This window comes from Ruditapes philippinarum, unplaced genomic scaffold (assembly GCF_026571515.1).
Source record: "Ruditapes philippinarum isolate M1 unplaced genomic scaffold, ASM2657151v2 ctg4108_1_1_1_1, whole genome shotgun sequence".
NCBI classification, from domain to species: Eukaryota; Metazoa; Mollusca; class Bivalvia; order Venerida; family Veneridae; genus Ruditapes; species Ruditapes philippinarum.
In genome coordinates this window covers 144,591-162,515 of record NW_026857366.1, presented here as the reverse complement: position 1 = coordinate 162,515, position 17,925 = coordinate 144,591, and the positions used below count along the sequence as shown (strand labels likewise).

At 30.6% G+C, this 17,925-nt stretch overlaps 2 protein-coding genes across 2 annotated transcripts; both read left to right on the top strand.

The window, feature by feature from the left end:
* Positions 1 to 8,907: 8,907 nt before the first annotated feature.
* Positions 8,908 to 11,640, top strand: LOC132749513 (caprin-2-like). Its single transcript, XM_060739306.1, has 3 exons — positions 8,908 to 9,064; positions 9,553 to 9,654; positions 10,203 to 11,640. Exons 1-3 carry the CDS (start codon positions 8,908 to 8,910, stop codon positions 10,616 to 10,618), a joined length of 675 nt encoding a protein of 224 aa, XP_060595289.1. The 3' UTR covers positions 10,619 to 11,640.
* A 4,787-nt stretch (positions 11,641 to 16,427) lies between these two features.
* LOC132749510 (complement C1q tumor necrosis factor-related protein 5-like) lies at positions 16,428 to 17,625 on the top strand. The gene is made up of 2 exons (XM_060739303.1): positions 16,428 to 16,538; positions 17,024 to 17,625. The coding sequence occupies exons 1-2, from the start codon at positions 16,499 to 16,501 to the stop codon at positions 17,437 to 17,439; spliced, it is 456 nt and encodes a 151-aa protein (XP_060595286.1). The 5' UTR covers positions 16,428 to 16,498; the 3' UTR covers positions 17,440 to 17,625.
* Positions 17,626 to 17,925: the final 300 nt, after the last annotated feature.

Here is a 17,925-nt window from a genome sequence, read left to right as displayed (position 1 = left end):
TATACCGATAACATTTGATTAATTGGAAAAGATTCCTCGTAGGAATCTATTTACTCTCAGGAAATAATTCCGACACGAGTAGCATATTAGTGAATTATAATTCTTTTTTGAAGGTAAATTGCACTCATAATTGTACATTTAAACATGGTAAACAATAGTATTATAAGTAATAAACGTATTCATCATATCTATTCTTATTAAATAGCATATGAAACAAATGTAACAAAGATAACTGAAGGCTAAAATAAGGCACGCAAATTATGTCTTGCAAATAAGATTATGTATCTGAAATGCATTGTCATAATAAAATTAATTAATTTCAGCAAAACGGAATCATTATCAAAATCGGCGAAAAAAACAGTCATTTAGTTGTTGTTGAAGAAGTAACTAAGGAGGACATAACGAGAAGACACCATCAGAAAGTAAAGATGAAGACAATATAGAACAATGTCCTTACACATACGAGGACTTAGCTGTAATGATGGATAGATTTTCAATAATTATATTTGGATTTCTTTCTTTTACGTTCACTTTTGTAATGCTTTTTATGATTTTATAAATTATATTTATTTTGTGTTTTTTTTTCGCAAAATGGTAAACAATGAAATAAAACATTAAAACTGTTCACTGCATTTCACTTAATTTTTATTTTTATATTGATCTGAACTAGCAGATAAAGACCAAACTTGTGATATTCTAGGCATTACAATACATTTTTCACATACTTTATTATGTTTTCATTTTTTAAATACAGATTCCAGCAATTTATTATTGGATTGATACATTTATCTGAACTAGCAGATAAAGACCAAACTTGTGATATTCTAGGCATTACAATACATGTCATCATTTTTTAAAATACAGATTCCAGCAATTTATAATTGGTGTTACGGCGATAATGCTACTAGTTATTGAACTATTCATAAACAACATCCATTTTTGTCCTTTTAGATTTAAATGTTAATATCTATATTTCAATGTTTCCTCGTCAAAATAAATGATACCGATATAAAGTAGATAAAGATTGTTTCTTAAAGCTTCTAAATATACAAAATACCTGAATTAAAAAACTAAAAAAATTGAAGAGTTTTAAATATACTTTAAAAGGATATGTATTATATATTAAGGAGACTACATAAAAAGAATATCCCAAAAATAATAAAATATCGTGGAATGGTTTCCATGGAATAAATTCATTTTAATTGTTCTTGACGTATACTTTTCTTAGGATTAAATAGCAGGTTGTAATATTTTAATGTTAAACATAAATATGCAGCCATGCCAATCAGCAAATTGATTTATAATTGAACATGATTTATGCTGCCATTCATGTAGTTAACAATGATAAATTTATGTTTCGTAGCATTTCGTTCACGATGAAAATGATAAACAGTCGCCCGATATCAATTTACTTGTTTTAAACCCAACGAGACATTTATACTATGAACCAATGAAAAATGATAAGTTTAATAAAAGATGAAAATCATGATGATTTTAAAACAAGCCACTTGAGAAATTGAACGTCACCTCTGAAATAATCTCGGTTTTTATTATGTGTATAAAAACGTGTTGAATGATTAATCATGCAACGGGAAAATGAATATTGTATGTGAAGTTGACATTCGGGCATTAAGCTTTAAAAACATACATTAAATATGCTAAAACATTTCAATATTGACGACATAATTTTTTACGTTTTTCTTTTTATATCAAAAATAATTTCATTGTGTTTTCAGGGTTTTTTTTCAGGTTAAGTATTGTAAACAGAATATATAGACAGGGGATATTTGTCATATATCTTACTACATGTTAACCAATGTTCATCATTTTTGCTTTGGATGATAGTATTGTTTAGAATTCAAGAGTAACATAAATTTATTGTATTTTGTGTATTTTGACGCGTTGTTCTTTTTGATAGTTTGTGATCATAAAAGATCCTTGTGCGCTTATATATTTACAAATATGGTTATGATTTAAATACTCTTATTTTAATGAAAATTTGTATTTATCATGGCGTGCTTCTTAAATTTTATTTAAAGTAATTGAAGCACTTATCATGTTGCCAACATATTTTATCAGGGTGTAATAAAGACACGCCTTATTGTTTTACTTTTTCTTCACGAGATTCACATGAAATGCGAACAAACTTATCGTCTACATGTCCGATGTAAAGATAGTTTTACAGATTATACGCCCCAAATTCTTTAAAAACCCAACTAAATAACGATAAGAAGATAGAATCATAATGTTATCATCTAATTAATATTTTGTATATATTATATTTATACAAGCAGGTTCGGGCTGGGGTTTAGGAATTTATCATTTCATTTACGTCCATAAGCAATTATATCAAAGTATTCTGAACAAAGCAACGTTAAAATGGTTTCTTCAGTCATTAGCATAGATTGAAAGAGACTATTTTTAAAACGATACCAACATTGAGTGTTAAGTAAAAGTGTTTTTATATAAAATATAAGGTATATCTAATGTTGAAAAATGATTTAGACCAATTTCCTAATAAAAAAACTGGTGTTCGTTGGTAAGAGATTTATTATGTAAACTTGGCCTTAATTATGTATGGTTTTATCAAAATGTCGAAAACGCAAATGTATTTCTTAGTTTAGTTAAACATAGAATTAAAGATCAATTTATTCAAAATTGGACTGGTAGACTAAATGATTCATTTAGAGCTTTATTTTACAGATGTATTGCGCAATGTCAACTACAGCAATATTTAAGATATATAGGTGTAAGAAAATTCTGTAACAGTATGACAAAACTGCGATGCTCCTCGCATAGATTATGTATTGAAAAAGGCAGATGGGCATGACCTGCCAGTGAACCTATAAATGAACGCAAATGCACATGCTGCAATGCGTTAGAAGATGAATTCCATTTTGTATTGCAATGTAGAATGTACTCTCAATTAAGAACACAATATATTCAAATTTGTTACTGGAGATCCCCAAATATGTATAAATTTATAGAATTAATGAATACTGACAATCAATTGTTAATTAGAAAACTGAGTATATATATTTCAAAAGCATTCGTGATGCGCTCAAATATTTTATATGGTGCTGAATAGTATGTTATTGATTTTCATATCTGTCTATACTTTTATTAAAGCTTGACTTATAGTACTACAGCTTATGTTTTCTCTTATGTCATTGTTCCAATTGACATGCTGGTCAATATATGTTAGTCATATGAATATGTGATATTTCTTCTATGTCAGTCATGTAAATGTGTGATACACCCTATATAATATAAACTTTTACAGCTCAAATATATGTATATCAAGATGTTTATTTTACAAGCGAAACTGCTGTTATCTAATTGTTCCTCCTCATATCTTGTCATTGATGGCAAGATCTGGGAAAGAGGAAATACATAAGTAAACTTACATCTTTAGATTTACCCGGGTGGCTAATCTTGTATACTCTTTTGACAAGATTATGCCTCTTAATTTTTCAATATATTCTTCATATAAAGTATTTCAGTAACGCCATATACATTTGTTTGGACAATGCACATAAATATAGCAGTTTAATCCATTTCATTAGGATATCACTGTTAATCATGTTAAGAAATATATTATATACCATCATATTGGTATAGCGGTGTCTATTTCTATACTGTATATTAAATGTTCCACAACTCGATATATAGGCCAGTCGATATGACCATATTGATTATCTTCCATGTAAAATCGCACAATACTTAATGTCAAAATTGTTTGGATAACACACATTTACATACACATTTGTTCCATTTTATTAGATAACTGCAGTTCTTTATGTTAAGAAATTATATTGTTACTATGTCAATAAATTGTTACAGGTATAGTGCGGCGGATGTTACATAACTCGATATACAGGTCGAGCGATAAGACCATAGCAATTATCTCCCTCCCGTGCACAATCAAAATTGTTAAGTAAATGCTTTAAATATTACTATTGTCAAAATGGTGTATGCAGTATGAAAAAATGTATGTAAAATTCACACTTTCGTTTAAACTCAATATTCAATTGAGAAAGGTTTTAACCCATTACTTCATGAGCATTTTGTGAAAAATGGCTGTTTTCATTGAAAAGTCACCCGTTACAAGTTTAAATTGCTATAATACTATAAAAACTGCTTCAACACTAATCAAACTTGGCACAAATGTTGACTTGACCATTGCCCTTGCAACAACATGCTCAGGCTTAAATTTTCATTTACCATGGCAACGAGGGGACATCTCAAAATTGCCAAAAATCACTATTTTGCGTTAATTTTTTCCACCAAAATTGATTTCAAAGTGCTGCAACTTCTCAATGGATTGAGATAGAGTGTCAAATGCTTTTTCAGCGTTGTTACACTTTACCCTATGATCAACCTGGGTCATTTATAGCCTCTCACAAGTCCATAATTTTCTTGGCGATGAGGGGGACTCCGCCCCCGATCAAATCCCCCAAACAGAAGGGGGCACATCCCCCTCATCGCCAAGAAAATTATGGAAAAAATTCATTTCAGTATTACTTTAATACTCTGGTGCATCAAGATAATTAATCGAGAATCTCTCATGAACAAACTCGATCAGAACAAGTCTGCATTTTTCATTTTTTTCTGAAAAGGAATCTTCCCTTTACAAGAGTTTTGTGACAATTGCAAAAATAAAAATATAAATTGAATTGACGTTTAATTAAAGACTAGGTATTAAAGATCAACACATCACTTTCTATATTACTAAAGATTATTTTAAAAGATCCTGTGATCAACTGTATGTTTTATTAGAAACATGCTAATTTATTTGTTATAATGCTGACGCTTAAATCTAAGTTGCACTGTAAATGTAAATGTTCAAGACTAGAAACGCCTCCAGATGAACAAAAAATATTTCGATAAAGTCAAACCTGGGAAAAATGTACTTACATATAATAAAAAGTATAAAGATTCAAAATTCTAGTAATAATTTACATGTTATGTGCGATTAATGAACGTTTTTTCTTCAGTATTTTTAACTACATTTCTACTGCGTTACTAACGCAGTAAGAGCTATTTTTGCACATTTTGACCTCTTAATGGTAATTAACGCGGATTGTAAGTGCCATTGATAATGTGAAACTTGCATTCTTTTGGTGACTTCACAATATTATACTGTTAAATACATTTTCAAATTTTCAGGAAAATTAGCATGAATCTGGAGGCGTGCTGCTTTAACGCCTATTTGCAACAGATACTCTTCAAACACTTCAATGAACATTCGAAAACTGTATTGATATATAACAGTACAGTTTTTTCATTGATTCATATAGTAAAAAAAACTCGACTGCTATTAAAATACACTTCTAACATCACCAGGGCTATGCACTTTCTTACCAAAGTCGGTTTAAAACCGTAGCTAAGAACCTTGTTCTACACAACATTTGTGTTTTGACAAATTGTCAGACCATCATTGTTTATAACAATAATACAATATAGAATAATTTGATTAACAGTTACAACTCATTTGGAAATGTTGGAATTTAAATAGTGTCCGCCTATTGTATCGTTAAAGGAAACAAACCTCAATGATCTGTATGGAAGTCCTGAAACAACATCCCCTTGACTCAGTGGCGTACCTACCGATACGCCAATACGCACGGGCTTATAAAAAGAAAAAGTTTCGAAAAAAAATATCAAAAATGAAATCATTAATTTGGGCGAAGATCGATCGGCATATTCGTAGCTGCTTATTGATTCTATAGGTATGCTTAGGATGTTACCTTATTCGAATATGCGTTACCTTTTTATGCACAATCAAAACTTCAATTATGAAGAAAGGGATTAAAAATATGATACAAACAATTTCTTTGGAATTTTCTCTTTTTTTTCAGCTTTAGTTAAGCGTTATATTGCTAATATACCACGTTAAAAATCCAAACAAGGATAAGAATTGTCCAATATATTACAATAATTTTTTTTCAGAAGAATCAAATCAGTGAAAAGTAAACATTTATTTCATTTTATACATCTAGATCTATATGCAAAATAAAGATCTTGTTTGCAACTTGGCGTTTGCAGCACAATGGAAGGGAGTGAGTTAGCTGTATGGAATGTCTTTTTTTATATATTACCTTGTAACTATAAATCAGTATATTATTTTTAAGTTCAGTAATATTCATTCAACTTATATTCATTTCAAATTATGTAGAATAGTTTTGACACTGTGAATCAGTCTTTGCAGTGAACTATTGCCAACATCCATCGTCATAAACCAAATTCAACTTTTGTTTATTTGACCGTAAAATAGAATTCAAGTATTTACAAAATATATATCACTACAGAAAATTGTTTCTACTGTATATATTTATATTCTTTATTATACGTAGTCTCATCTATACATATTTAAACATAGACAAATATACAACGAGAACAATGTATAACCATATAAGACAAATCATGTCTAAATTACTTCATTTATTTTTGCCGACTTAAGATAACAAATTGGCGAGTCTGTTTATACCAACGTGCTTTATGTGCGTGAGGCATTCAACTTCGTAATGAAATAACTTAAATATTTCGAATGGAAATTGAAAGACTAGAGTTGAGAACAAAAATGTTAAAGGCAATATTTATTGTCTACAACATTGACATAATACGCATCAAAAATATTTTAAGGAAGCTAAATGATCATGCGATACTACATTTTAGCTGTGAATACGATAACCTTTTCGTTACACTAAACATTAATTTTAAGCTGTTGTGTTTGTATTAAAGTCATACAGATCATTTTAAAGCATATTTTCCTTGATTATATCTCACGTTAAGTTATGGTGAAACAAAAGAAAAATAACAAAGAAAAAACTTAACTTGTTACAAAAGGAAATAAAACCCATCTTTTTACAAAAGAGACGCCTGGCTATGTTTCGTTTTTTCTAAAAGCAAATAACTTTTGAACTATTTAAAACAGTGTACACGTTAGACTTCGTGCTATTTCTCACATTCAATATATGTACTTGATGTTATGATAAAGGCAATAGTAGAGTACAATTAGATTAAAATATCCCCTAAATCTTTAGTTATAGCACATAGCTATCTTTGATCTCTGGCGATCCTTCGGTCAAAAACCAGCACACGGCGTACAATCATAATAAGCCGAGGTACGCACCTGGGCTTCTTATTTCTGTAAATATTTTGCTCCAGTTTCTGTAGATCTATACAGCAGTTCAAATCGTTCAGCACTGCTTGAAACAACAGTATACATGTACTTAGATCTACTCGCTATCCTATTAAAATATAAAAAAAACAAAATATATCATTTAAAGAACTACACACAAAATTTAAAATTCATTTATCGTTGTATCTAAATAACCACGACTTCTCAGAAAAATCTACATTCTCACATATCTATTCCTTGTAAAAATAATAGAGACACGTTATGATGCCATTGTGAACTACAACAACATGTCGACTTAGTTCTATACTGTACATATACCCTTTTAATAAAAATTAAATTTATGGATACTAATAAAGTATATGTTATATCTACTTGATTAAAGTTTATACCGTATTTTTCTTCAATTTTAGTGTAGAGATAATCTAACTTCAGCTTCAATCGCAACTACTCGGCACTTTCCGTCAGTATTCGGATAAAGACCTCGAACACAATAGTATGAATACACAGAACGGATGTGGTCTTTCGGTCTAACCTACGCTAAGAAACTAAATATGTAAACAAATAGTAATTAAATACTGGGAGTTGTTGACAAGTTTATTTCCAATATATGTAGTAAAAGTCAACCTAAAATAAGTGAATTCATAGGTACAAAAGCAAACAATACATTATTTTTATATTTATCACTATGGTTGCAGAAACAGAAAGTACAAAAAAACCAACCTGTTGACATTTAGTCGGATGTGTTTAAAATTGAACATCAGTGGGAATATTTAAATTACAAATTGTTGTCAGACATATTCAAGCATAAGAGTACCGGGACAGACATTAGATGTCAAATATATACATTCGTTTTACTGTTTACATCTGAAACCACGTGGTAGAACTACTCTTAATCCGTATTGTTTCCGAGGTTATTATAGATAATAGTCGAGACAGTTCCGAATGTTTCAGCTTGCGTTTCGCCGACGCTTACTTGTTGTTTTTTTACTTGAATTGGTGCACTCGTGCGAATGCTCATTATGACGTCACAGATTGTCACAATTCTATTTTTAGACACGTTCTGAATTAGAACATTCGATGAACGCAACTGTTCATATTATGTTCAACATTATTAAAGCACCATCACTTATTGAATTGTGTAAATCTAACATCAGTTACAATACATTGACCAAAAAATCATACCCAAGTACTAAAAAACTCAAATACTTTCATGTTGTCTAGTCAGAAGGACTGCCATTGAACACTGACGCTCAAGTAATAAGTGTTCAACTCGTACATAGAACGCCTTCGTTGAACACAGGTATTCAAAATATAACGCGAAATGTTCCAAAATTGAACAAGTGTGAACGTGATCGGTGTTCTCCTTATATACAGTGTGGGAAGGGCGGTCTATGTAAAGAACAATCAAACTGTTTCCCTCAAGCTGTATCTAAGGGATTTCCTTCAATACCGTATTTCAGTGCATTTATGCTAAACAGCTATACTAAAAATCTTATTACGGGCCTCATACTCAAATAACAACGCAGATTTCCTTGTATAAATACAATTGTTTCTCTCAGCGAGTCATATTCAGATACATTTTCTGATTTTATTTTTCAACTGTCCTCATCAAAATGGGTTTCTCATTGTTATTTTCATTTGCTATTGTCGTTGGAATATATAGTAATAATTTTTCTGAGGCTAGAGAGCCTGTTTGTTCTAAATTTGCATATGAAGAACAGCTTTTAGAGAAAATGATAAGAACTGAAATTAAGGTAGAAACAATGGTGAATGAAATTAAGAAAACTGAGGATAATGTCATCAGTACATTAGGCGACATCAAACGAGCAGTAGCTGACTTTACGGGCATGTTTGCAGACATCAGAGGAAACATAACGGATGAGATGTTAAAGAGCGGCGATGAGATAAACAGGAGAGAAGGTAAAATATTATATTTATTTATTTCACATTAAATTCACATTTCTTATACATAAATATTTATACCGGAACTGTACTGATAAAGAACGAAATAAATGTGATATATTTGTATTTTCTTTATCTTTCATTGTTGTTCAATTGTTAGCATCAATGTATTTTAATAATGGGTATTGATTTATTGAATATAGTTAAAACAATGTAGATATAGCAACTTAAAAATATTTACAAAAATAAACCATTATTTTTGTAAACTAATTGACATTTAATACACCATTGTTAACAAACAATGATGTTTTCGCCTCTTTTGAAATGTTAGAATATGAGATGACTTTTGTTGTCGAACTTTATAAACACTATTTTCTTTATTAACCTAAGCACGTATTGAATGAATTAAAATGATATACGATACATCTCCAAGAAAAATCGATTGTTTAAAAAGCTATAATAGAGAAATGAATCTTTAAAGAAAAGTTGTTTACTAATAGAACTTTAATACCTTATTACAGAATCGTTCAAGAAACGTTTTGAAGAAACAAGAAACAACCTAATTAGTGACATTGACGCTAAAAAAGTGGAACTTAATCAAATTCAAGGTAGTGTATCTTACTTTAATTCAACGTCATGACTATTTTTCAAATCTGTGTAAGATAAATTTGTAATTCATTTATATTTATCTACAACTTAACATAACAAATTAAATTGTTGCTAATTTGACCGATGCATTCATTTAATCAAACACTTTGTTAGTAATGTATTCAACAAACAAGAATGATCTGATATGTTGCTCAATGTGTAAATTTGTAACTATCATAAGATGTTCAAATGATTTAATTCGCACATTCAATTTTCAAGTATTCCATAATTTAATCTATACAGATATTGTCCGAAACGAATATAAGGCTTGTTTTTCTTATTTACGTATACCCCGTTATTTAGATATCGCTGCAATTTATTTTACAGTTTAAGTATATAAACACCTATATTCAGATAAATAATTAAAGCGTGAAATCTAACTATCCTTGTGCACCATAAATTGTCAGTTTTCACTGACAATGAAATATGAAAACCCGAAAATAACTTGTTTACAAAATATCAATATGTGTTACAATATAAAATACAAAACTATTATTTCTATACTCAGGAAAACTCGAACAACCTCCGATCGCTTTTTATTCACATCACTTGAAAGACTTGCTTCCTGATACTACGAATGAGATTCTCATATTCGAAAAGACATTCACTAACGAGGGAACAGGTTACGACACATCCACAGGAATCTTCACGGCACCTGTCGGAGGACTGTACCAGTTTGTTATTCATACATGTGCTTATAGAGGAAAACATGCTTATCTTGGCCTTGTGATGGAAGGTAACGTAATTGCAGCAGATGCTAACTATGGTGATGAATCTCATGGCTGTAGTAACTTTGGTGCTTTAGTGAGAGTAAAATCAGGAGAAAAAGTTTGGGTCAAATCAACATCGTCAAGTTCTAATCGCCCGTTAGTTCAAGACAGATACAGGATGAACACATTTAGTGGGATACTTGTCAATAACTGAATTATAAATAAATCAATACTAGTAATTATTAATGGGTTTAAAATCTGATTTCAGTGTTATAACATTGTTATTAGCTGGTGTTAAACGTAAACGTTTTGATGTAAACTGCTTCAATGCATTTCTTGAGACTCTCATTACATGTAATACGTAACAGGAGTGTTTTGTGAAATGAGTCGAAAATTGTCGATTTATCTATGATGTGTCTATATATGTTGTGACGAATATTATTCATACAATGTTTTATTTTGCATATTACCATTATTAGTTTATGTTAGTATCTTATAGCAAAAAAAAGACTGATTGAAATTTATTACAGCAAAGAAAGCGAACCTTATGTTTATGTATGTTTTGTTGGTATGTAATTTAAAGCAATTGAAGTTTCTATGTTTATTAAAACAAATAATATACACCAGTGAAATTAAATCTATGACAAACATTAATGTCAAGTGTTATTGAAAAAAACCTGACATTCTTAACAAAAGGACCACCAAAGGGAATGAACTTTACCATGTTAAGTTAGTGCATTCACTTCAGATCAATAAAAATAATCTTGATTTATATTTCTGCAAGAGAATTATTTTACTCAACATGAACATTGTATATCTTATAGTCTAAGATAAACTTCTATTCTGTTCTGCTCCTTAAAAGTAAAATCATTACTGAAACACCTTTTAAAGGATTTCAAAGTACGTGCATTTGCACGTGCAACATTGTAAATATTTGATTGAAACTAATGGATTACAAACAACACATTTAATTGTTTCCATGATGTGTATTAAATGACAACCTTAACAAGTCTCGGTGGTTAGAGAATTACCATATCAGTAAATAACATGGTGGTACTGGTATTGGTTGTTGTCTTGTTTTGTTATAAATCAGAACTAGAACCTTGACGTATCGGACTGTGAGTCATGCATATATGTATACGCTTAAAACAACGATCTCAAACATTTTGCGAATTTCAATTGTCAATCTAAATATTTTTTTGAATAAAGTTCACATTATCGTGCAAACATCATAAAACACACATGAAATGTTATAGTTGTAAAAGTTTAAAATCGATAATCAAACCAATGTTTTGAAAATAAAAAATCATCGGAGTACCTAGCACTTTTGTTAAATTTACATGACATATATCTCATTATATAAAACCGAGTCTGCAACTGTCAGCTGTTTGCTTTGTTTTTATTGCTCTCGAGAAATCTGCCTTTTTCCAGATACATATCAGCTACATTATGAAGTAGCGAATCGGCTCACTTCAGTTTTGTTATATTGTTCTGGTCCTTCGGGATCATTGATGCAAGCAATATTAAATGTTGAGAATTGAGTACTGTTCAAGCCGGTGCTAGGGTGCGTGATGGATGTTGCATTTATTCAATATCCCTCAAGTACAGACTCAATCAAACCGAGTCTGCAATTCTCGTGTAATTTTGTCTGTGATTAATGCTTCCGAGGGATCACTTTGTTTCCAGCTTTTCATATAGATCTTATTCTGGCTGTACTTGTCCATATATCTCTTGAGTATCTTATGTAACGAATTAATGATATTAATTTTACATCCATTCACTTAAAATCCTTGTCCAATCAATAACTTGCAAAGTAATAAGCCCTGCGTTTTATTACTTGATAGAGCCATTGCCGTTAGTCCCTTAGTGGCCAGTAGAAAATCCCTTATAAATTTTGATGTCACATAGTAACTCGTGCTCAAGACTTAGTTACTCGTGCGTACCTCTTAACTTGTGTGTACTTCTTAGAATCGTGCGCACGACTAAGTAAGCCGTATGCAGAACTTAGTAACTCGTGCAAACGACTGAGTAATTGGTGTTCACGACACCCTATCTCTTGCTCATCTTATTTATTATCTCATGTGCACTCCTATATAACTCATGGGCAAGACAAAGTATCCCGTGTGCACGATTTAATATCTCTCCATAATATATATCTTGATAGTAGTATGTCGTCCAAACTTAGGGAGATAGACATGTGATTATCATCCATTGTAGACACCTGTAATTCCCAGGGAGAAAAATATGTATACGATACGGAGATTCTTACGAGAGGCAGTTTCATCTAGTGGTCTGCGTTCATCAAAGATTGTTTTGATAGACAGCGGAATCAACTGAACAGTATTCTGGCAAGATCTCACAGAAATATTTTTATAAGATTTCCGTACATAAGATTCCCCCAAGATTATGCCCGAGACTTGGTTATTAATTAATGCGCAGGACTTAGTATCTCGTGCGCACGACTTCGTAACTCGTGCCAACGACATAATAATCTCGTGTACACGACTAAGTTACTCGCGCGCACGACATAGTATCTCCTGTGCACGAAATAAATAAAAACACACACATTTCCCGTCTGAGGCACCGTATATACATTAAATAATAGCGTCCGCTATAATGTTTTTTTTTATTGATATATCTTATTGTCACCGGTTTTATAATTGAAGTATAACGGCACCCATTGTATCATTAATGTCTTTATCAGAGTGTCTCGTTAAATATGAGGAAACTTATCATTTATTTAATGCGAGGACCACTCAGAAACATTTCTTATAATCAAACAATATATAATGATTTAGATAATTAAGATAAAATGTTATAAACAATTATATATTTACGTTTTCTATTTGAAAGAAGGGCCGGGAAGAGTGTTGTTTTACTTATAAAAAATCATTACATTACTAAATAGTATTTACAAATTACATGTTATTCATTAATTACATTGTAATATGTTTGAGATTATTGAAATTCAATTCAATCCTGATGAACCTATTAAAGATTTTAACAAATGATCAGGGGTAGGTAAATCGAATTCAGAGGTGGTTACAAATTTATGGATACTTTAGAACAACACCATTCAACCATGTAAACGCATGCGTAACAGTCGTTTCTTTTCCAAAGTGTAAAAAATTCAAATATAAGAAATGGTTCACATTTGTAATTAAATGTACTCATCACATTTTCAGACATGTGAACGTATTCTCTCTTATTGTACCGTCTATGCATAATCGAATGATGAGTTGACAGTAAAAAAAAATAAAAATGCCATATGAATATTTTCATATTACAAAAGAATAAAGCGGAAATATCGACTCTAGACGCATTTCACACTTTCCAGTTAGCTGGAATTCATCGGTATCCAAGCTATTGGTTTTAAAAGGGTTGTCGTGAAATATTGAAGCAACTGAATAAATTAGAAAGAACGTATGTACGAACATAAAATCATTTATTTTGACAAACGACACGTATAATGTTCTTTATATACGTACATTTATAGCGAAGGCTGCGAACTTCATGAATATGAGTTAATTTGCCATCAATAATATGTTTTATGCAATGAATATTTGTTTCTGACAATAAATAGAGGATATTGAATGTAAGTCAACAGATGATGAACAAGATCAACAAGGAAAGGCGGCTTTGGACGCATCCCGTAACACAGCCCAGCAACACAGTTCCAATACTGAATTCATTAAACGAATTGAATAAAATTATAATTTTATTTTATTCAACGAGGTCAATACATATTGTAACACGAATATAATATTCAATTTACATGATGCCGAAAATAGTAAAAAGGTGCAATTTTCATTGACACGTTTATAACTAACATTTAGCGCGTCTTTACTCTATATTTGTATAGCGCAAATGACATCATATCAAAATATGCACGACCGTGCAATACCGTTTATGCGGAGATAAACAGCGCGGGTATTCTTATATAATGACTATTAAGATATTATGTTATCATATCATTTATTTAATTATATTTCTTACAGAACGAATTTTTTCTATGTTGCCGACACAAGCATTATAAGCTATTGATTTGACGTTTGTTAAACGTTCCCTGATCCTAAGTGCTAAAGAACCTTAATCAAATGTTTTCGTACGGGCCTCGTTTCAAATAAGTCGGCAGATTTCCAACACAACAGTTTTAATAACGTTTTGAGATTCAGAGTGTGTTTTTAAACATTTCATATTAACTTATGTAAAATGACTTTCATACCGTTAGCTGCGTTTTTAATTATCTTTGGAATGTATAGCTCTCAAGTTTTGGAGGCTAAAGAACCTGTATGTTCTAAATTTGCATATGAAGAACAGCTTTTAGAGAAAATGATAAGAACTGAAATTAAGGTAGAAGCAATGGTAAATGAAATTAAGAAAACTGAGGATAATGTCATCAGTACATTAGGCAACATTAAACAAACAGTTGCTGATTTGACGGGTATGTTACGGACATGTTTGCAGATATGAAGGGGAACATAACAGATGAAATGTTAAAGAAAAGTTACGAGATAAAAAGAAGAGAAGGTAAAATATAAACACCAGATCTACATTGTTAGAGAATAATATTTGTATCCTGAAATATTACTGATGCAATGCGAAACATGACTTATATCTTTAGCATTATTATATCTGATTGTTGTGTTAGTCTGAACCAATATAACGAGTAATAGTTCCTATAGCTTTATGAAAACTGAAATGATAAAATCGGTTATATGACAAAAGCATGGAACATTTATAACTTAACTCATACCCCGGTTACAATTCTGACATATTTACGTAAAATTTCTATGTTTGTTTACGGTAGACTATGGCATTACTTCATTGCCGCATACTGATAATCTATTTTCAGCTTTCTCAATCCGTCTCGTTTTAAACGCATCGTAAAAATATATTATTATCAACAAAACTAAATAATAAATAATAAGTAAGTAAATAAATAATAAGTAAATAAAAAAATAAATAAATATTAAATAGATAAATAAATAAAGGAAAGTGAAAAGGAAAAGCGTGTTTAAAAATAACAACAGTGAAAATGGTAAGTTTTCACATGTAAATTTTCATAAAAATGATTTATAATTAACAGCCTCGTGCTAAACAATATGCTAGAACGAGCATAAACATGTATAAAAGAGGACATCAGTTAATTGTTAAACTATCAAAATTATGTATCAAAGAACACAGCTGTATTTTTAATATATTTAGATTTGCGGTTATATTTATTTATGGTTTTCGGTATATGATTACAAAACATGAATTACAGTGAAAATTTATGTTAAGATTAATATACCAAACCAAACACATTTCCATGAAGGTAAACGCTGACTCATCACATTGATTCATTTTATTAGTGAACTGATTCCCATTCATTTTATATTGAATTTCGTCAGAAAATGACTACCACGTCAGCCTAAAAAAATTAGAAAAAATTCAATTTAAACTCGATTATAGAAGGAAAATTGAAATATATATTAGAATGCAAGTTGTTTTTCTTAACTTAAGTTTTATTTAAAGGGGCTCCACTGAGGTTTAAAAAACCTAAAAACACAACATTAGAATTTCTAACATAAATGAACTTGGCGCTTTAAACAGAATTATATGCAAGGGTAGTTAAGAAATATACTTTAAAATATATCGAAAATCGTAGTTTTATGCTTTTCTAAGCCTAATTTGAGTGAAAAGCGTTTAAACGCTTTTCATTTTGGGTCATTTTTTTACAATTTGAATAATTATTATGGAAAAACGAAGTGCGCGAATGATCTGAAAGTTTGCACAAAGATTCGTGGTCTACACCTACATCAAATGGTACATTTATCTGGAAAAAAAACTATTTTCAGTCCCATCATGTCAAAAAACCTCAGTGGAGTCCCTTTAAGAAGTAACTCCATGGCTATGTAAAATTAGGTTTCAAATCAAGTTCCGTGATATCAGCAAAACCTTCTGCACACAGTTCATATGTACACTTAATAACATATACATTTTGTATAAAATTTATTGAACTTTGGTTACAGAGTAATTTAACTTTGATATATTTTTCATAGAATCATTCAAGAAATTATTTGAGGAGACAAGAACAAACCTCACGAGTGACATGAAAGCTAAAAGAGAAGAGGAACTTATTCAACTTCAAGGTATTTTTCTCACTTTATATCAATGTAATGATTACTTTCCAAAACAGTGTTTCATAAAACTTTATTTGATTATACGATATTCAATTGGTTGTTTTAAAGTGCATTCACCTTACAATACATCAATAATAAGTTTGAAATATTAAGAACTTGTTGCTGTAGATATAAACTGGTCCAACCATCATCCTTAAACTGATATAATTACGTGTACATATTCTAATTTTGAACACATGCCATTATCTTTATTCTACAAACATGTTTCTATTTTACATAGATATTCATAAGATATTTCCCCAACGCTTATATCATAAATGGAATGCCAAATTAAATTCAGGAAGTCTGGCTATTCTTTACATTTAACCATCGGCTACTGATACGCATTAGAATTCTTAAGTTTATATAAAATTACCCAATATACAAAGCAAATATAAATCATAAAGAAACAATTGTAAGAAACACGTACTTACTTAACTATTTTCTATACGCAGGAAAACTTGAACGACCTCCGATTGCCTTCCATGCACATCACGTGGCAGATTTGGTTCTTGATACTACAGATGAGATTGTTATATTTACGAAAAGTGTGATTAACGAGGGAACAGGTTACGACACTTCTACTGGAATATTTACAGCACCCGTTGGAGGCCTGTACCAGTTTTCTGTGCATACATGTGTTTATAAAGGAATGTATGCTTACATTGGCATAGTGTTAGAAGGTAAAGTTATTGCAGCTGATATGAACTATGATAAGGATCACTTTACATGTAGTGCTTTCGGAGCAATAGCGAGAGTAAAATCAGGAGAAAAGGTTTGGGTAAAATCAACAGTGTCAGATTCCGTCCGCAAGCTTTACCAAGACTCACATAGGATGATCACTTTTAGTGGAATGCTTGTCAATAACTGAATAAATAAATTATTCAACATTGATACCTGAAGAAATCATATTTTTATATTTGTACAAACACATTTTCGTGTAAATTGTTTCAATCTAGACTTTATATCACAACAATTAGATAGCATTTTTGTGAAATAAGAAGAAACCCTAGGTTGTATCTATAATATATCTAGATAATATTAAGAATATAAATCATGTTTTGTTCACTGTGTGTATTCTGGAAAGCCAAAATATATAGCCTTTATATTTTACAAGATTTCTTTCTTTTGAAAAAAAATATGTTTATCGGGGGAGGATCATGTCATTTGTTTCAGTTAATAAACAAATATGTAAACATAAACAGTGAATTTTAGAGAAGAAGCCGTGCGTTACCACGATCAAACCGGTAATTTCTCTGGCTTCGAATCTGGTGACGCGCATTTAAGATCAAGAACGGAACAAAACATGGAATAAAATCCTGTGTGCCCGGAAAAGTGTGGAGAAGGTTGTTATATG